This window comes from Aspergillus tanneri (assembly GCF_003426965.1).
Source record: "Aspergillus tanneri strain NIH1004 chromosome Unknown AapTan_7_pilon_pilon_pilon, whole genome shotgun sequence".
In the NCBI taxonomy this organism is placed as follows: Eukaryota; Fungi; Ascomycota; class Eurotiomycetes; order Eurotiales; family Aspergillaceae; genus Aspergillus; species Aspergillus tanneri.
The window spans coordinates 3,459,321-3,479,788 of record NW_022984634.1 but is presented as its reverse complement, the minus strand read 5'-3'; the positions used below and the strand labels follow the sequence as shown (position 1 = coordinate 3,479,788).

The 20,468-nt window shown below is 48.6% G+C and overlaps 5 protein-coding genes across 5 annotated transcripts; 2 read left to right on the top strand and 3 right to left on the bottom strand.

The window, feature by feature from the left end:
- Positions 1–6,541: 6,541 nt before the first annotated feature.
- ATNIH1004_007762 (uncharacterized protein) lies at positions 6,542–6,880 on the top strand (the record flags this gene model as incomplete). The annotated part of the gene is made up of 1 exon (XM_033572381.1): positions 6,542–6,880. One exon carries the CDS (start codon positions 6,542–6,544, stop codon positions 6,878–6,880), a length of 339 nt encoding a protein of 112 aa, XP_033425696.1.
- An 898-nt stretch (positions 6,881–7,778) lies between these two features.
- On the bottom strand, positions 7,779–8,567 carry ATNIH1004_007761 (alpha/beta hydrolase family protein; the record flags this gene model as incomplete). The annotated part of the gene is made up of 1 exon (XM_033572380.1): positions 7,779–8,567. One exon carries the CDS (start codon positions 8,565–8,567, stop codon positions 7,779–7,781), a length of 789 nt encoding a protein of 262 aa, XP_033425695.1.
- Positions 8,568–11,266: 2,699 nt separating this feature from the next.
- On the top strand, positions 11,267–12,118 carry ATNIH1004_007760 (uncharacterized protein; the record flags this gene model as incomplete). Its single annotated transcript, XM_033572379.1, has 1 exon — positions 11,267–12,118. One exon carries the CDS (start codon positions 11,267–11,269, stop codon positions 12,116–12,118), a length of 852 nt encoding a protein of 283 aa, XP_033425694.1.
- Positions 12,119–13,098: 980 nt separating this feature from the next.
- ATNIH1004_007759 (uncharacterized protein) lies at positions 13,099–13,844 on the bottom strand (the record flags this gene model as incomplete). Its single annotated transcript, XM_033572378.1, has 5 exons — positions 13,099–13,193; positions 13,229–13,345; positions 13,413–13,643; positions 13,704–13,777; positions 13,834–13,844. 5 exons carry the CDS (start codon positions 13,842–13,844, stop codon positions 13,099–13,101), a joined length of 528 nt encoding a protein of 175 aa, XP_033425693.1.
- Positions 13,845–17,899: 4,055 nt separating this feature from the next.
- On the bottom strand, positions 17,900–18,923 carry ATNIH1004_007758 (uncharacterized protein; the record flags this gene model as incomplete). Its single annotated transcript, XM_033572377.1, has 2 exons — positions 17,900–18,765; positions 18,890–18,923. The coding sequence occupies 2 exons, from the start codon at positions 18,921–18,923 to the stop codon at positions 17,900–17,902; spliced, it is 900 nt and encodes a 299-aa protein (XP_033425692.1).
- Between the last annotated feature and the right edge of the window lie 1,545 nt (positions 18,924–20,468).

Genomic DNA, 20,468 nt, shown 5'->3' with positions numbered 1-20,468 from the left:
ACCCCTTGCGTCCGTCGTTCTGATTCCGAGAACAAGTGCTCCTTCATGCACAGGCCCTTGCGCATTCCACACCCAGACCTATGGCAATGAGTGAATGGTTGGTTGTTTAATCGAACTAACAGCATCGTTTGAGCCAAGCTCCAGGTCATGAATCCTTTTGCACTGCCTCAATCTTCCCTTGATATGGCTGACTGTAAGTGACACGGAGGACTCAGCTGCCCTAGTTTCAAGCTTTCTCCATTCGTTGGTATGCAGGATTGGTTCGGGAGATGACTCCCGAAGTGGTGGTTATTTCCTATTCAGGTATTTGTTATACTTTCTGTCATAGGTGGTCTTTCGGCTTCAGCCGAGGACGGATGTGCTGTAAGACCGTTTTCCTCCCTACTTTGTAAAGTTGGAGGTTTTGTTTTTATTTCCTGTTTGTTATTTGCATGCAGTGGCACAAGCTAGCTCTTTTTATGTGGGCGATGGTACTTGTTGCCAGTCCTACGTATTGATGATAACTCTATTTAAGGTGTAGGTTAAAGAATCTAGGGAAAAAAGGGCAAGAGGATCAGAGTCCAGAGGCTTGAGCTGATAGAACTTTGCTGGTCAGATTCGGTGTCGCGAACATGCAGCACGTGCGGTGTCGTAGTAGTAGTAGTAGTAGTAGTAGTAGTAGTAGTAGTAGTAGTAGTAGTAGTAGTAGTAGTAGTAGTAGTAGTAGTAGTAGTAGTAGTAGTAGTAGTAGTAGAATTCATTGACCTGACCTAGCTTACATATGAATGTCGCCATGCAGGGTCGCGCTGACGCAGTCAGCGCTGAGGAAGGCCGCGCCTGGCGGCTGGTCACCACGGAGTTCGTGGGACCCAGAAAGGAATGACGCTTAAACAAACAAAATCGAAAAGCTTGGAGAACCTCAGATGTCAACATCGCTGACACTGCTCAACCCCTGACGGAACCTGCGCCTCGCCGTCTACAGTGTTCCTGCTTCCCCTGCCGGGCACCCCCTGACTCTATGACCACCGGCCTGGCCCCCCCAACGCCGTCTGCGTATCTCTGTACCGTTAACTGGTCTGCTCGACGGCCGTAGGCGACCTGGTCCTGCGTCCGCTGATATAAGCTCGCTTCAGGCAGCAGCCCAATGTCCTTGTTGGTTATCTTGCACGGGCCGAGACAGGCATCTCGTCCTGCGCTTGGTTTGTAACCCCTGTCGCTGCAGTATCTACCGCTTGAAACTGCCCGAGCAGGCCTGTTTTTATTATAAACTCCGCCACCGCCACGCTTGCCTTTGTCTCCCGTATCACTGACTCATATCCCTCCATCCAGACACCGGCACAGCCTTTCCGTCGAAGCTCCCGCCGTAGATCCATTCGCAAGTCGGTTAGAATTGGATATGCCATAAGCAAGTGTTTAGGCGTCTGGTTATCAAGATCGCAGCCGCAGCGCGCCGATTCGCGCACATTGATACGGCTAAGATACCCGTTAAGTCCAATCCTCCCCTTACGCACCTGCATGAGCACCGAGCTCGTTGCCTTTCGGAGACTTCCCCAGTACCGCAGGACGCCCTTCTCTGGCGCCTTAATCAGGCGCTTAGTTGGTCGTCCTGTCCTTGTCCGTTGCCACGCCTTGGCCCACTTCGCCTTTGACTCTGCCCTAATCCTCCGCTTAGCCACCGGTTGCAGCATGACCAGTTGTTGTCCTTGTAAGGGTCCTCGTTGCGCTGCCTGCTTGGCAAGCTGGTCGGCTGCCTCATTCCCAGGCACGCCCTGGTGAGCCGGGATCCACTGCAGTGTCACCCGGATGCCTTTTTCTTCACACCAGCGGAGCAGCTCCAAACACCCCCGTAGGATCTCCTGTCCGGAGAATAACCGGGGTCGCCTGAGCGCTTTCAGAGCCGCTTGGCTGTCAGAAAAGATCTGCACCCCGTTGCAGATGTAACTCCTCCACTGCTGCATCCCGTTGCATCGTTTTACCATCTCCAGCCCCATCTGGACACCGTAGTTCTGCTGCGTATACCGTGGTCGTAGTTTCTGGGCCAAGATAATCTGTTGTTTGGGTCTGCAAGTCCGGCACCACTGCTGCAGCGCCAACTTTGCCCCTGTAGCCGCTACCATCGGTAAAGACAGACAGCGGCTTGTTGGTTTGTTGCAGTATTTGGTCGTGACTTTTTCTCGCCTCGGCGTACTCCTCGATTACCACGTCCGGAGGCGCACGCCATGGTTCCGTGATATACGCCTGCTTTGTCTCCAATCTTTCCTTAACCTTTAGTGGCGGCTTGAGGCACCCGCCGCGCTTACCGGCGTGTGCCTCCATTGGCGTCCACCCACTAAGCTCCTTTTCCTCCCCGTCACGGGGCACCTTTATACTGCTCGGTATTGCGTGTTGTTGCCCTGTAGCAATCCGTATCGCTGTCTCCTTGGCGAGCTGTTCCATCTGGAGCCCCATGGGTAACAAATAGAGTTCAGTATTGAGCGCCTCCGTGGCCGTAGTCCGAAAAGCACCACTAATCATGACTGCAGCTCTTTTTTGTATTGACGCAAACTGCCGAGTAACTGTGCTCCTTTCCTTGGCTGTCATAATTCCCAGCTGGAACCACGTGGCCACTGCATATAGTATCTGCGGGATAACCACAGCCTGGTATATCTGGCGCATGGCCGCCAGAGACGCGCCCCAGGTCGACCCCCCAAGGCCCCGAAGCGCCGCGAGACTCTTCCCTGCATTGGCCACAGCCTTGGCGCGGTGAGTAGCGAACGTGAGCTCGGGGTCTAGCCAGACACCCAGATACTGTTGGGCCTCCTTGGAAGACGCCACTGTGATATCTCCCAGCGGTAGTGGTGTGTGCCGCGGCTGTATATTTGCTTTTGGATTAACAAAGTGTAGTAGCTTGTATTTGGCCAGTGCAAAGACGGAGGCGTGCTTGGTCGCCCAGGTTTGGGCCTTTGCGCACGCTCTCTGCAGTTTAATAGTGATTGTTTCCTGTTCTGTTTTTCCCGCTGCAAGCATACAGACTTCGTCCACCCATCCGAATGCCTCGGTAGGCCCCAACCCAGATTCCCCTTCTGTAGTCTTCTCGGCCTCCTCCTCGGCGCACCCCTCGATCAAGTCGGCATTATATAGTAAGTATAGAATTGGTGACAGTGGTGATCCCTGGGGGATCCCTGTGATAGTAAGAATGCGGTCAGACATGCCTTCAGGCATGCGTATACGGGTGCTTCGGCCGCGCAGGAACGCCCCGATCAGGGAACTAGCCATCCCAGCCGTCGCTGGCGCAGGTTGTGCAGGAGCCGTAGGTGCGCCACGTTGTCATATGCCCCCGAGACGTCCAGTAGTACCAGGGTCACCACCGCATGCTTCCTGCCCCATTTGTGCTTTATCTTGTCAATTAGTAGTTGTACGGCGTGGTCGGTAGAGATCCCCTTTCGTCCACCAAGGTGGGTATCCGGGAGAAGCCTATACTCCTCGACTGCGTAGCTAAGTCTTCGGGCCACAATGGCCTCGAGGAACCTGCCTAGGGTGTTTAGCAGCGCAACTGGTCGGTATGCCTTGGGTTCCCGGTAGTCACGATCCTCGCCTCCTTTGCGCAGGACCACCGTGACGGACTGCTGGAAGTGTTGGGGGTTGTAGCCTATCTGGATACAGGCATTAAAGATATTACAGATAATTGTCTGCAACTCCGGTATATCAATAATACGGTGCCAGAGGCTGTTTGGTATAGTATCCTCCCCCGGTGCTTTATCTACCGGGGCGTCTCGCACCACTGTCTCTACCTCGTGGCGCTCTATCAGTAGGAGCTCGATTGGTTCGGGATATTCCGCATTGGTGATGTCTGATAAGTCAGCTGGTGGTGGTATAGGAAAGAAAACATCCCGGAGGATATTTACTTTCTGCTCCATGGTTTCTGCTAAGCCGTATGGCGTCTTCAGCGGTGGTGTAACACCTTGGTCATATGCCCCCTCTCTGTTCCGTGCCCATTTTGATAGGCGCCACAGGCCCCTTGACCCACCCTCAATGGCCTCTTGTACACGGCGTCGGTGGCCCTGACGTAGGGCCTTGGCCACTAAGCGCTTTTTTCGGTTGCGAGCGCGTGTGTACTGCTTCCAGGCACGGAGACTATGTGTTTTCGTATACTGGCGCCGGAGATACCGCGCCGTCTTAACTGCCTCCTGGCATTCCTTGTCAAAGCCAGGATTTGACCATTCACAAGGGTCTGCTCAGGGGGTAGACGCTTTAATAGCCTTCCGTACCGCAGCCAGAAGCGCTGCCATCTCGAGCTCGATTCTTACCTCTGTGGCCCTGGAGAGATCCCTAACCTGCAGATGCTGCATCAGGGTCTCCCTTAGCTTCTTGGTATCTGTGGCTTTCCAATTCCTTCGTCTCGGTGGTGTATGGGCCGGTGTTTGAATATCAAGTACTGTCCTCATAGGCCAGTGATCTGAATCATGTTGTATCTCGTCAGCTCGTTGCCTGTACTCAAGTCGTTGGAATAAGTTTGTAGAGATAAAGGTCAGGTCGATCGTGGTCGACTGGTTTTGTCGCTCCCAGGTTACTGTTCCCTCCTCAGTGGTCTGCACCAAGTTATACTCATCCGTAATCTCTAAGATATCCTCTGCCTCCCGGTCGATCCTCGTCCCGGGAACCCCCCCATGCGGGATGATGGGCGTTAAGATCCCCGAGGACTACGTTCTCAGCGTCCCGGTCATGCTGGCGGAGATACTGCAGTTGCTGGCGCAGTCTCTCCACTGTTCCGCTCCGCGGCTCATTGTACATATTATGTACATATATATTCCGCCGCTTGTCCCCCCCGCTTGTATGTCATCCGCCACAGTTGGTAGTCCTTCGAGACAGTCCTGACTGTCCAGCTCGCTGGATCAATCTTTTTAGATATAAAGAGACACGCCCGGGTGCATTCCTCGCCTTCGTAATCCCTGGTTCTGGGGTATATTAGTTGATGTGTTGCTCTAGCTGGTTGGTGTGTTGTTTCGGTTATCCGGTTAGCCCATGGCTCTTAGCGATTATATCCGCCTTTAAGACCCTCTTGTCCCGGAGAAAGGTTGCCACGACCTCCTCCCGGGATTTGCGCGCGTTGTACTGCAGGATTTCTAGCTTATTCATTATTAGTAAAATCTATATTGGTATTAATTAGCTCTGTGGCTGACGTTGCTGCTTCCTCCTCCGGCTGTGTTGTACTAGCTGGTGGTGCTAGCAATAGTCGCGCCTGGGAGCGTGTTAGCAGTGCCTGGTGTGTGTTATTAATTATCTCGGAATCTCTAGGAATGTCGTCCACGCGCTTTCTCTTCTGGGGGCGCATTAGTTGGCCAGGGTCCATTATAATCGGGACAGGGGCCCCCAGCCGCTGCGAACGGGTGGGCCGGGGTTGGGATTGGGATGCTGTTTTAGCTCGTGAACCCCTGTCTGTCTGTTGGGTCTCTTGCAGGTTGGTGTCCTGCGATGAAGATGTTGGTTTTGGTGGCCTTCCTCGAGGCCTTCTTAGTGTGTTGCCCTTGTCTCCAAAGACAACTGGGGCTGTGCTGAATATAGGTTGGTTGGGGCCCTGGGAGGCGGTCCCAGTGTTCCCGGGCTCCCGTTGGTGTTTTTGTTGGATCCATACCGGCACCCGGTGATATGGTTCGCAGTTAAGTAGGGCCCTCCTGGCTCTATCCGCTGCCTCCTTTCGCACCGGGCATAGCAGTCTGGACGCCTTGTGGTTGTCTCCACAGTTCGCACACTTGATCGTGGTCACCTGCGCGGGATTCTGGCGGCTCGGGCACTCCCAGGTCGGGTGCTTCGAGGCGCAGAGGCCGCAGATGCACGTGCGGTGTCTCCGGCGTTAATAAATTACCATATGTTCAAGCGGCACTTCTAGCAGGCCCGTATACGGGTCAATTGGCACACCGTTTCCAGAGCCATGGGTGGATATATCAGGCTGTCAGAGTTTGTCAAGTGCTTATATGGTCGTATGATTTACCTCCGTATGGAATGGTTAGGGAACTGACATGCAAACATCTTGGATCGGAATAAGTTTAGGCTTAGTGTCAGGACCTAGGTCGAACCCTGCCTGAGGCACCAAGTCTGCTTTATTCACTGTTGATCCCACAATGTAGAGATTTCCCACATTTCCTGTGCGATAGAATTTCTTCTTTCTTCCTTCCTTCTCTACGTTTGATGTTTCGTTAGATCGCCACCTTAGATAGAATCCATCCATTTTACCAAGGTGTATAGGATCATCACAACCAAATCATTCTACCTTCCGAGTACTCTAGCAGCCGCTGGGTTTGACAAACGCAAATCGCTGCTTTACACTGCTGCAAACGCTCTTCCCTATACTTCCGCAACTATCGTCACGTGGTGGTTAGCGGACCGATGGTGCCGGAAGCCTTTGCTCATCCTTGGAGGTAAGTTCCGACAAGATATAGAGAATAAGGGGCGTTCTGGTTCACTAAGCTGTTAAATATAGGATTTGGCGTGGCAGTGCTGTTGGACATTATCTGCGCCTTCACTGAGGCCAACCTGGGAGTTCAGGTCAAAGTGAGCGGTTAGTACGCCTTTGTCACGCTGTACAATGTTGTATATGAGTTCACCTGGGGCCGAATGCCGTGGCTACTGCCGGCTGAAATCTTTCCTCTCCGCGGCCGCAGAAAAGGCAAGGCACTGGCCACTCCCAGCAATTGGGTTTTCAATTTTATCATCGGTATGGTTTCACCAGACGCTTTCGCCGGCATCCATGGGTACATTACGTTGCTATTGCGGGATTCTGCCTCTTCTCCGTCCCCTAGTACACTTCTGCCACGTCGAGACTTCGAACCACACCCTCGAAGAGATTGCTGTAGCATTTGGCGACAAAGCATTTGATAATGATGAGGATGTCATGGAAGCTGCCGATGCAAAGAACGAATCGTGAAAGATCTCTGTGTGGTTGGGAGACTGAAGCAGGTCTGAAAGCGCTGACGTGTCATATTGCAGGAATTTAATTCATACAGAGCAATGAGAGAATCTCACGGGGTATTAGCACATACTAAATATAGCATACGGTACTAATAAGAAGCTTCACTAAGGAAGAGCATCTGTAGTACACCATAGTTATAAATCATCCGGTCCACTCTTATGACGTGGCTGCAATTATTCATCTCGGAAATATCATCTCTGTCAACAAATACTGGGAATGTTCAGCCTAGTACCACCTTTCTATTGTGATTAGACTGAGATATAAGTTAGATTTTGTGTGTATTAGACGCAAGCTAGATAAAACTTAGAAATATTACTATACTGTGTAACATAAATCTCCTTACGTATCTTTTTAAAAGCAACTAGAAATGGCTTTTGTGTAAAACCAAGAACATCGAATGAGCACAAAGTCCTTAAGCCGTGGGGGCATTTGTCTCAATCCCTTCATATTTCTTGGACTCCGGCAATTTCACACGGCGCAAACACGTTTTTGGTCGGTTCCGGATGAACTATGAGGCGACCGAAGCAGTTCGAATGTATTGCGATGTCAAGGAAGGAGTCCCTCGACCGGGATGACGACCAAAGCAAACCGTTCCAGTTGAGAAAGACATCGAAATGGGTGATGCCCCCCGGGAAGATGTTGCACAGCCAGCACAATCCCTCGCCTCACGAAATAGGCATGCGAGACACTAACAAGGGTATCCGAACGGCTGTACGAAGAGGGGTTGGTTGTTGTAAATTAAATATTTTACCTTCACGTGCAGATGTAGCCATTTGAGTTCTGTCTTTTTATGATAAAGTGCTTTTTATGATACTGACAAAAATAGATGCGTCGGAGAAACAATATAACATTACTACTTCATGTGCTTGTCGAACCACTCAATCATCTGCTCTGGATGCCTCGGAAAGTAGGTATAACCATCCCACCGGCGCGTAGTGCCCTCGATCCAAAAGAGCTTCTTGTCCGCAACAGGAATATTGTCAAAGATCTGCTGCACATCGCTCGGCTTTGTGAGAGCATCATCATGAACCTGGGCGATAAATGTCGGTACGTTAACATTTTTGGCGTGCTCGATCGGTGACATTTCATCAAAGCTAAAACTGGTGATCAATCGAATTTGCTCCTCGATTTCATCAATCCTGTCGGGGATTCCAAGTATCTCGGTGATCCTCTCATAGAACGGACGCAATGAGACAGGTTGCGGAGTAACCATACATCGAATATCCTTGAAGAATTTGGGGTACTTGGTCATGGCAATCATGGTGGCATTGCCTCCACAGCAACGACTAAAGAGGCCCACCTTCATGTCACGAAGGTCTTCCCGAGACCTAACGTACTGGAGGGAACCCACAACATCACGAGCCTCATAAATACCATTACTACCCACGCCACCGTTTGCCGCACCACTATGGCCAAAATTGCGCATGTCATAGCAGAGCACATTGTAACCAGCGTCGTGGAGGTGGCGGTAATCAGGCATAAAGTCGACTTCGAAATCATTTCCGCCCGCGGCGCCGATCTGCTTCCAGGTGTCTAGATGCGCTGGAAAGCCATAACGGTTGAACCACAAAGGATGATTTGCAATAACGAGCAAGTCCGAGTCGGCAGGGAAGAACCAGCCCTCTAAAGGTGTCCCGTCCATGGATGGAAAACAGACTTCCTCGTATATGAGCCCATACTGGTCCGGTCGGCGCAGAATTGGAGATCGGATTGGATGGCCGAATGTGTCTGCAAGGCCTTTAATTAGTTGTTGGATCTGCACTTCATCCATTTTTGTTCCGATTTTTTATTTTTTTTATTTTTTTCCTTTCCTTTTCAAATCCGCAGTGAGACGCTGCACCGCCCGGTTAATTAAAGAGTGAAATGAAAAAAAAAAAAAAAAAAGTTCCTAGCGTTAAGAAACAATGGAGAAAATTAACAATGATAAATCATAGGGTATGGGGTAATCTTATACTGTGACAAGAACAATAGCAACAGCAAGGGTCTCATGAAAAGTCATGACGTACAGTACAAGAACCTCTAATTACGTCATGATTTAGGTTGCCTTTGGGTTTGCGGATTTAGGGTCGGATTTAAAACCATAACGCTGACAAGCCCCGCCAGTTACATAGTCCTCTTCGTGCCTACTGCAGATTAATGTTAATAGTTAACGAGTGGAACGTCACAATTGGCTCAACGTCCCCGTAGATTCTCTTAGGGGTCAAGTTCTGGTGCGCATTTTTATGGTTCTACGTTAAGTCGCGACGTGGGTTTGTCTTAAAAGGTTTTCGGCTTTATGGTCGGATTTAAAGAAAACCGTAATGCTGATGTGCCTGCCACAGCCACACCACGATATGTCCAAATAATTATAGTAGCTGACCGAATATTATACCCTTTCAGGCAGCTGACCTAACAGTAGAAACAAAGCACCACCTATTCGTTACAGTAAGCATATAATATGAGATTTATCCCCGTGCACGTCAGCAATTCTGGAATTTCTGGTGTTTAATTAAGGTGTTCTGTAGCGGGCAGGGCCCGCAAAATGCTCGAGCCCGTATAGGTTGAATCGGCTAGTAGCCCGTGACACTGGGTGGCTCTTTGTCCATCTCGCTTTCTGCGGAATTCCACTGTTGCTGCGAGCTGCTTAACTGTATGACAGCGGTGTATGCAATGCTCATGTTATTCTCTATCATTAATATGTGAGGGAACACTGTCAATGAATTTTCGCTTCGCATATTTGGGTTGGTGCTATTCTCCGCTGTAGCTTTATCAAGAAAGGTAAAAGGGCACCCATTCATCGTCGGCAAGTGGGCGTATTGGATAGGTCGCTAGACATTAGCTGCCTTTCACACAATTTTGTCTAGACTTTTATGGAATGAATGCCGTTGGTCTTCTGTAAACAACTCATCAACGTATGCTGACACATTCCTCACCACATTCTGTATACACTCAAAACGTGACCTTGCTTGGGCTTCTGAATCGATCGACAGGAGAATCGATCGGCAAAAAGATTCCTTTGGCTATCAGCCGCAGCCTGGTTCGCAAGGACCTTTCGAAGTTGCGTATCCATTGGTGCGATGTACGTTGGCTGGAAGATATGCTTATCAATCTCTCTCACCAGAATAGCCAAAATAACAGCAAGCCGCATCTGTTTTGCCGCTAACGAGTTGGAACACGGAAGAGGAATACCGGTAACTGTATTTAAAACCCGCTGGGGTATGTTTAAATCTGTTACGGAAACACTATAATCCGCCCGACTTGGCGGTGCGGAAATACCGATCCATTCTACTACCCCTCAATCCTTGTCCTCTGAGAAATTTGGTGCCTGTAAAGGGCTAGAGCCCGTTTGACCTCTCGGGCCAATGTCCCTATTATCCCTGTTGTCCCTACTGTTCCCGTTGTCCCTATTGTCCCCGTTGTCCCTACTGTCCCTATTGTCCCCGTTGTCCCTACTGTCCCTACTGTCCCTACTTCCCTTTTGCCCTGTTGGCCCATTGGCCCTCGATCCATGTCACGTGACTCCCCATCTTGTTTGTTTACCGCTCATTTTCCTCTTCCTTTCTTCCCTCCAACGATTCCTTCTTGTACATAACCTATCTTGTAGGTTCTACGGGTTCAGCCCTTGACATGCCTATTTTAAAGTAGTTACAAAGTACCTAGCAACCGCTGGATAAGCACCTTCCCAGTTGTTAAGTAGTAGTTAAATTCCCCTTTCCAAAGTAGTATTAAAGCAATTAGATAGCTAAATTTTTTTTCGAAAGCACTGTGGGGTGTGGATAGGGAAGAAAAACAGCGATTGGTTAGAAATATATTAGAAGGAAAGTTTAGAATATGCGGAACCGTGCTTTACATACAAGTAAGTCCCGTGACTCGGCAGTGATACTTAGTAATCGCGTTTCTTCAGGCACATTAAAATGCCTCAGGCCACATAAAAATGCCCAGGCCACATAAGTTTATGTGGCCTGAGGCAAATATTCTGTCAATGTGAGCCGCGTTCTCGGATATCGATAGAGCTTCCAAGGGTCTCGCTTGCTTCCCGGTGGATCGATCCACTGTGCTCGGTCCACCCTCGATGCAACCTCGCGAGACCTGCTTTTCCATCCGAGCTAGAAAACTTTCGACCTCTAGTGAAAATGGTCATGTTTTTGCACGTAGAATTTTACTTTCTATGCCTTGGTGGCATTATTGGCTGCGTTGCCACACCCTCGCTTTTTTCTCTTCTTTCTTTCGTTCTTCTCTTTCTCCTACCCTCTCACTCGCATTATCCCACTACGTTTGATAATCTCCTCTGCTGCGTTAGTCGCTCGCCTAGCCATCAGCACGGACCCTCTCCTCTTCTATCCGCTTGCCCGCTCTCTCAGCATGTTCAATTTCAAGGCGCATCTTGTCGCGCTCAGCTTGGTGGTCGCCTTGGGGACGGCGGATCCGACGGGCTTGGGCTTCGGAGAGGTCGACGTCGTCTTTCCACGCAACGACACCTTTGAGCTTATGCCGCTCATGCCCATCGTCTTTGCCGTCCAGAACCCCGCAGCTATCGGGCAGGTGTATCCGACCTTGGAGTACATGGTGTCTTCGCTGGATACGCCAAGCGAGGATAAGATCCACTGGGCGCAGCTCCCCATCAGGCGTTTGCCCGCCAACGAGACAACGACGACGTTCCTTCACGATGGCCTCGCTAATCGACTGAACACTGAAAACATGTGGGAATTCGCTTGGACGATGAGGTGGACGAACTGCTCCACGTCGGACAACGGTACCGCTTTTGACGATGACCACGGGCTCGATGACCAGGATGGCTTCCACAGGAGAACATCTTCGCCCTATCAGAGCTTCATCTTTACCACTGCTAAAGGGGGCCGTCAACCCAATCTCACCGCCATCAGCATCGGCGACGACTGTGGCAGGACCCAGGCTCTTGCCTTCAACGTTACGCAGACCCTGAAAGTCCCCACAGGGCCCCTGAGGGGCGACGGAGTCTCGTCGTGCGCCCTCCTCGCAAGTCCGGCGCCCACTCCCCGTCCTTGCAAGGTCAGCGTGGCGCCTGAAGCTGCCTCGAGTATTTCATCGACCCTCACCCACGCCGAATGCTACGCAGCGACCCCTGCCGTCAGCTGCCCACCCAAATCCGACGGGGCTGCCGTCCATGGCCCGAGTGCTCAGGTGGCGTGGTGGACCGCCAGCTCTGCCTGGCTCATTTACAACATTTTCCGTTAGTCGGAACACTGTATATCTGTATATTCGGTTTACCTGAATGAAATTATATGAAGCAAGCCATGGTTTTTAATACAGGTATGTTTTAGGTAACCCACGCGGCTGGAGCGGATCCGAAATAGTCCTGCATGTGAAATACATTATAAACCGTGAAGAATAATGACTCTCTGGTATGCTTTTGTGCCGGTCTATGTTGTCGGACCTTGTTGTCGGACTTTTCGTGGGATCCGGACCTATACTCGGATGAACGGCGAGCCCCGCCGATATGGGATTCCTATCACATATCAGATATGCAGCTAGATGAAAATTATTCTGTAGCAATTACCAAGCAACCATTTGGGCTCTATTCGGAGCAAAACGAGTCCACAGATCGACGGATCCACGGACTTCCGTAAGACCCGGTAGCAGATGCGTCGGGATCTTGTAGTGTCAAATATTCGATTAGTTCCGAATAGGAAATAGAGTACGATTAGTAAAAAGGTTGAAGCGACTTTCTAAAGTCCATATTGAATGATTTGAGCTGGTTGGGCTCTTCTTGATTATATTGATGATTATAATGATTATTCTGATGGTGGTTCTGATTATTCTTCTTATCATGTTCTTTCGCGATGGCCTTTTTTACCCCTCCTTAATCATATGATCCTTGCCACGTATAGCCATATTATTGACAGGTAGTATACTAACGTTACTCACGGTCGAGGGGAGCACGTCGGTGAGCCTCTGCAGACTCGCTCCGTGCGCATGCTCTTCCTACACCCCGTATGATACCTTGATAGATGGATGACGCCTAATCTGGTACTGCACAGTACCATTGTCTAAGCCAGTCTTCCCTGGCTATTGTATTCTATTCTGGACGCAAGTACAGTAGATTTGATTGGTATGCTGCTATTCCTTGCTCCACCTTGGAGTAACAATGTTGAGAGAAATTAAAACTATTTCTCATTCACACCATCTTGTAGATTACTTTATAGTACCACGGCCACTTAGACGCCAACGCAGACGTAGTAGCCGGCCCAGAGATTGCTGCACTTGGCATCGACCGTGGGGTTCCACCTGCGGAACTGGTTGAGGGTGATGCCTGTCGATCTCATAGCAGCCCTCGCCATCACCGACCTTGTGGTACTTCTTGCAGTTCGGCGAGGTTGGACATCTGGGGCTGAGGGCCATGAGTGCTAGGAGCACCGGGAACGTGGACACAGACGTAGTAGTCCAGCAAGAGGTTGGAGCACTCTGAATGAAAAGATCAGTTTAAGTCACGTTATGGGAAAGGGTGCGATAGTTAGAATGTGAGACGTACTGCCATCGATAGCAGGGTTCCACTTGCGGAACTGCTCGTGGGTGATTTTGTTGGACTCAATGGCGTCGCACTGGTCGCCAGCGACAATCTTGTGGTACTTGTCGCAATTCTTCGCGATGCCGGGCTGGATGGGAGAGTGGCCATCGTCGGTGGGCTTGGGGCCGGGGGGAGTGGTCTCGGCGCCAGGGACGTGGACGCAGACGAAGTAGTCCATCCAGAGGTTGGAGCGCTCTGTACATAGATTGTTAGTGGATTCGGTGAGTGGAAGATAATGTAGAAGCAGAGACATACTGTCATTGATATAAGGGTTCCACTTGGAGAACTGCTCGTGGCTGATGCCGGCCTTGGCCTCAATATCGTCGCAGCTGTCACCATCAATAATCTTGTGGAACTTACCGCAGTCCTCAGCCAGACGACTGACTTGACGTACATTTTGTTGCAAGAGGAGAGATAGTAGAAGAATAGAGAGGATTGACGTGAAGAGAGCTGATCTGAACCAAACTGAGCTGTAGTGTCAGTCCCCACGTTGCCCTTTATATGTCATGCCGGAGACATTCATCCATCTCGTCGACCCGCAGGACAGTATGCCCCAGTCATATTGCGGTTCCTGGCTTTCTCTTCGGCTAGTATCAAGCCTCGCCAGTGCGCAAGACGGTGCTGTCTCAGCTGGATCCGTCGTGGCAAAGGGAAATTAGTGTGGGTTAAGCTTCACTGTCGGGAAATTGTTGCCAAGTTCCTACTATGTGGTAGGGCAACGGAGGGCAGTGCGCAGTGCGCAGGTATAGTATCTCTGCCAAGGCACCGGGTGTGGGCGAAAGAACCAGGGGTTCGTTGGACGGGCCGGCCCGACGTTACCCCAAATTCTAGCTAGAGCATCCGGGAACCCTCAATGTAGCTTGTCCGCACTCTAACAATGTGATCCTAGCGGTCATCTGAGAAACGGGGCCGCCAGGCTTTCCGCTGGGAATCTCATTGGCGAGATGAGAATTGCCAAGGCTCGACGCGTCAACCAGTAAAAATACAGGATTATGCCTGAATTGAAGCCATGGAGTCTTTTTAGCCCTATAAGCCCTACACGACCCACCATTGTTTTTACTACCAACGCAGGAAGGGTTATTACATCATCTAGGGAATGTGTCATGAAATCAAGCGAGATGTCTCCGTCGCAATTTCGCTTGCTGATTCCTCGCCTAACTACTAGTAGTATACTACCAATTAACGTGGTTCACGGTCGAGCGGATCACACACTCGAGCATATCACCTCTCCCGATCGCTCATTGTGAGGACCTAAGTCCGACTGCGTAGTAGTGCTGAGCTTTACCACTACGCCACAGCCAAAAAGGCGCAAATCGATGACCGAACGGTTATCGAGCTCAGCGTATTACTGTCAAATAAGTTGGTGGTAATAGTGACGCAAACAAGGTCATAAAACTCCCCTACACCTAGCAGAAGAAGCAACCTAATAATCCATAATAATAATCACAAGAATGATCATATGTTGACCAATATAATCAAGTAACCATCTAAAACAATCATTTTAAGCACCTTTTCAAGAATAGTGTCTACTTTCCTATTCGGTATTAGCCGAATATCGAACATGTCTGGGATTCGGGTGTACGGACGCACCCGACTAACAGTAGAACCTCGCCAAGCCGATACCCGCTTAGCCGATACTTTTCTTCGGGATGAATTCCAACATTCAACCTCGCCTCCTTACCTAACCTCGATCCTCGATATATCGGAGACCATATCGACTATCTGAAAAGCTCATCCTAGTGGAAACTTTATTATCTGTCCAATCAGAATGCCTTAACTGAAGAAGATTTCAGACATTCAGCGGAAAGCTTTGCGGGACTGGGTTAATAATCAACCTCACCGTCCAACACAGAAGGCCTGTATGCCTGGTTTTATTCTCAATATAATCATCGATTAAGCCAGTCTACTGTTTCTGATATTTTAAGCTCACAGTATCAATATCTTGACTCCGACTACCCCTTCCTCCGCAATCCGCAAAGGAACCGGTCATTGGCAAGATCTTGAAAGAATTCTTATGAATGGCAGTAGCACTTAGTATAAAGGGGGCCTATATCTCTGGAGATATTCTTATAAAAAGCACATGAAATTTGGAACTCTTTACCTCAGTATTCGGTCAACCACCACCTTCTTCAGCAACGGATGGCTACCCGCTTCAAGCAACGGTATAATATTAAGCAACGTATATATCACGCGAGGCAGGCTCTACTCCAGAGGAAGCAGAGAGAGAGATGAAGGCTATACAAACTATTGCCGGCCATAAAAGAGGAGGATATTTATAGTATTTTGGCGTATGCCTCCATCACAGATCCTATCTTCTATTAGTAGGCCCGGGATTAAGAAAGATAAGTCCCGGGTCTCTATAGTGTGTTGTGTCATTGCCTCTGGAACAGACCGATTACTAACATAGATCATTGGTAAGGCCCGTACACCACGGGCCCTTCGCCCTATTAATATATCTGCAATTGGAGCTGTATGGAAATGGAATAAAAAGGCCTGGATGACACAAATAATAATGCGTGGATGGCTATTGGCATTTTATAGCCATATTGGCCAGCGACCGGTGCTTCTTACTTTGGATAACTTCTCTACGCATCTATCTGGGCTAGAATTAGCCCCTCCACCACCAAATATAATATTTGCTGGCTTCCAAAGAATTCAACAAGTCAATATCAACCGCTTGACCAAGGAATCATCCAGAATCTAAAGGTATACTATCGAAAACAGTGGTTAAAATATATTCTGTTCCACTATGAAAGCGGTTTAAACCCAATGGAATCGGTAACACTTTTAGACTGCATTTAATGGCTTGTACGGGCTTGGAACCATGATATTCTAAACTCCACTGTTCTTGCCTGCTTCTACAAAAGCACAGTGGTTTTTAATCCTGTACAGCTTTCAATAGAGACACCTGATTTAAAGCCACTTTACAATCAGGTGCAGCAAACAGGGCAGTTGTTAAACTGTATGGATATTTCATACTTTTCAAACCCTGCAGAGGAATCTTTCGAGCCTAATACTGAGGTGCCATCTGAATTGTTGCTTGCTCAGCTAATTGCTGGAGCTTCAGATAATTCAGCTATATTAGAGGATCAAGAAGATGATTCTCCAGAGCCACTGCCACTTCCAAATCCTCAAGAAGCTCTAGATGCTGTACGGCTTCTAATATCCTATACAGAAGGTCAGGATACATCTAAAATGCTACTCCTTCGATCTCTGGAGCGGTATGAGCGGGATTTGGAGAGTAAGATTATTGCATCAAGGGTAGGGGACTCTCGATAGCTGGCTAGGTAGTGCTTAGTAATTTCAAAAACTTCATCTTGGCGATAACCTCGGATAGGCTATATTTTTTTAAGGGATGGCTTCATATCGACTAAGCGGGGCCGCACTGTACTGGCCTAAGGCCTCAGAAATAGGCGCCAATCAAAAGTGCTCGGGCACGACGACATACAATTACTCATTGCCACGTCACAGTGGTACGGGCCAAAACTGTCCCTTCTGGAAAGGCTTTACTCGATTGTAACTAGGCGAGCGCCTAGGCGAATCCAAATCTCGGCCAGTTAAGCCCACGTAGAATAGTGAGAATGATGACGGGGCCTAACGTAGTTTAGATAATTTCTCTCCTCGGAATCAAAATGGGGGAGTGTTAGTGCATTGCGAGGAAGTGAAATAATAGGAAATTGGGCGATAGTGAGTACATACTTTACAATATTAAATTCTTTCTGATCAGGAGATAATATTAGCATCCAGGCTTGACGGTGCGCAGATCATAAGGATTTCATTCAGCCCCTGTATTATTTATGAGCACCTGGAGACGAGCACAAAGTGCACCTTAGAGAAGAATGCAAGAGACTCAGTTGGTTGAGATACTGTGATTCCTGGTGTTTCCACAGATGACATCTATTTCCTAATTAAGCTGCTGGTCGGCGTGTAGTTGATCTATCTGCCCACCGTTCTCTTGAATCGACAACAAACTGGAGCTTTAAATTTGCGTCGACCCTTTTCCACAAATCCCACTCCATCAATCCCTGGCGTGTCTCAGGCCATAACGGTGACTCTTGAGGGCCCTATCGTCCCTCGCCATGTGGTGAGATGCCTAAAAGGTGGTGAAGTCTACACTCTACTTTCTAGCCGCAGTAATACTTGGATACCAACGGCCAATTGCCATTAGGTGAGTGGGGAGGGCAGGGAAAACTATGGCCGACAGTAATAGGGAGGTGTACTGTGCCTCTTTGGAAGATAATAACATGCGATTTGAATAGTTTTGTTTTGCATGATTTTATAGTAATATCATTTGGTCAAGAATAAAAGTCTTAAGGTAGTGAAATGACGTTGAATTTGAATTAAGGTAAAAGTCGAGTAAAATTAGAACGACAAATACAGCACAACGAAAACAGTGAAGATAAATACTATCGCGCTAGGATGGATAAATATGGCGGAGCAGAGGAGCATTACTACTGCAAGGAGGACGAAGCAGCTTGTCCGCAAAGCTCCAAAAGACAGTCTACAATCGCTTGATCTGAAAATTTCCACAATAGGGCCTTCCCTCGTGCGTCCGTTTTCCATTTGTTACAGCGGTAGTCCCTCCAAATCTTGTGCCAATATTGACCAGGTATTGCGGGATACCTCTGCAGCATTAGTTCAATTGGACTTTCAAGGTCTTTGACAGTATAGCTTGTGTCGGGAGATTCCCTTGAATCAACCTCCCCAACCCGCCCAGGAAACCCGTAAGCGAAGAATAGACGTTGTTTAAGATAGTCGGATTTCTTCTCGGGGCCCCAAGCCAGCTTCCTTTCGGAAGTCTGTTTCCAGTGGCATGTAAAAATTAAAAGCTCGACCACATCGGCCGGAGTCAACACAACACGCATATCGTGAAGAAAACGGACCCAGCCAAACTCAGTGGTATTGTTCGGCCAAAGATATTCTTTATTCCCCACCCACTGGATAAATGTTTCCAGTTTCGCATATTCCAGTTGTCTTATCAGGTAATCACCGACAAAATCATATACTTCTAAGGTCTGGATGGCTTCTAGCAGTATCTTCCGACTGTGATACAGTGCATCTATCTTGTCCCATACTATATTTTCTTCTGTCTGGCGCGAATAATAGCAAATTTTGGCGAACCGCATCGCCTCGCATATTAGCCAATAGGTGGTCAACGCCACATAGAATTGCGGGTAAATTGCTTCGTCCCGTTTGTGAGAATATGATGGACTTTCTGTGCTATTAGCAGCCTTTGCCGGACCAGCTTTTGAGAATTCCTCACGCAGGTCCAGGTCCGGCTGTTGCTGTAAGAGCTTTTGCAGTCGGGTCGGTCCCTCTGTATGCTTATACTCGTGTAAATCGCAAATGGGAGATTAGCAGTAGGACTGGTGTATGGAAGGATGCTGATACATATCTCGCAAGAATATTAGCCCTCTCCAGCGGGTAACAATATCCCAAACTTGTCGATCGCTCAGGATGTTTGCATTCAAGCATAATAGGAACTCTGAGGGTAGAGGATAAGAATCAACGGGAATATATTTATCATAGTTCTGACGGGGTAAATACTGAGATGACCATGTCCAGTAAGCATCTATAAAGTGACACAGCCGGATATCGTGCTGGTGAAGGTCCCACTGGAGCTAATCGGGGATTAATAAGCTGATGTTAGCAATGGGTATTCAACAACGATACTGAAAGAATAATAGCCCAAGGTAGATATAACATGTCATATCATCATGTCGTATTATGAATCCGAAAGTACCAATAACTAATAAACTCTTCAAGTTCTATACTTGTACAATATTTTCCCTAGAACCATCTGCAAATACCTACACCGGTGGCTGAAGTATAACTAGTATATGCCACCTTTGAAGGCGCGGCGCCATTTAAGCATAATATTATCTTGGATATTCAGGCACGCCGAGACTTTCGTCTTTGCCAGACATGGCACATCTCGAATCCTTTGTAGGGCTAAACAGTTAAGCAGTTCGACTACAAGTGACCACAAATGCATATTTAGGCATGAGAACATCGCTTTTCAAAGGAACTAATACAGTCCTAGTGTGACATCGTCTTCTAGATCCTCGTCACTATCACCGCGCAACTCTATGTATGGCCACAATCTATCAATTTTAGAAAGCCTGGGGATTCTGTTTTATCTGTAGCGTATTTGATACCGTAGACCGGCCGATACAAAGATGTTTGGGAAACTGGAAGGTATGGATGCACTTCAGAAGCAATTAGAAAGGTTGCGAACGAAGCGCTCCGGATCAAGTGCTTCTTCAGATATTATTAATCCCTGGCTTCGTGTTGCGGCCATTATTGGTGAACGGAGTTCCGAAGCTCCCGGTCGTAAGATCAGTTGAAAGCGTGATCTCTCGACATTTTCAGATTGTTGATATTCTTGCACAGAGCTATGTTGTGGAACTTAGGGGAAGTGATGTGCAGGGAGCTATTCTATCAGCTACAGGCCAACTAGCCTAACTAGGAAGTAGATGTCATTCAGTGGAAACACCAGGAATCACGGTATCTCAACCAACCGAGTCTCTTGCATTCCTATCTGGGTGCTCGACTTAACTAAAGGATTCAGGGGGCCCGGGGGCTGAATCGGTCGTAGATACTCCGCACCGCCAAGTCGGGCGGATTATAGTGTTTTCGTAACAAGCTATGAATCAACGCTTGGCACCGAGTGATGATCCTGTACACCTTGGTAAAATGGGTAGATTCTCTCTGAGGTGGCGATCTAATGAAACATCAAACGTAGAGAAGGAAGGAAGAAAGAATTCTATCGTACAGGAAATGTGGGAAATCTCTACATTGTGGGATCAACAGTGAATAAAGCAGACTTGGTGCCTCAGGCAGGGTTCGACCTAGGTCCTGACAGTGAGGTTACCTAGAAACGATACTGTCCGGGGGAGGAAGAATGGGACAACGGCTATAACTTTGCCCGTCCATTTCTGCGTGACTAAAAGATGAATCTCCAGCCAGTTCACGAGCTCGGTGGATAGAATAGCTGTTAGGTGATCAAAGATGTCGCTG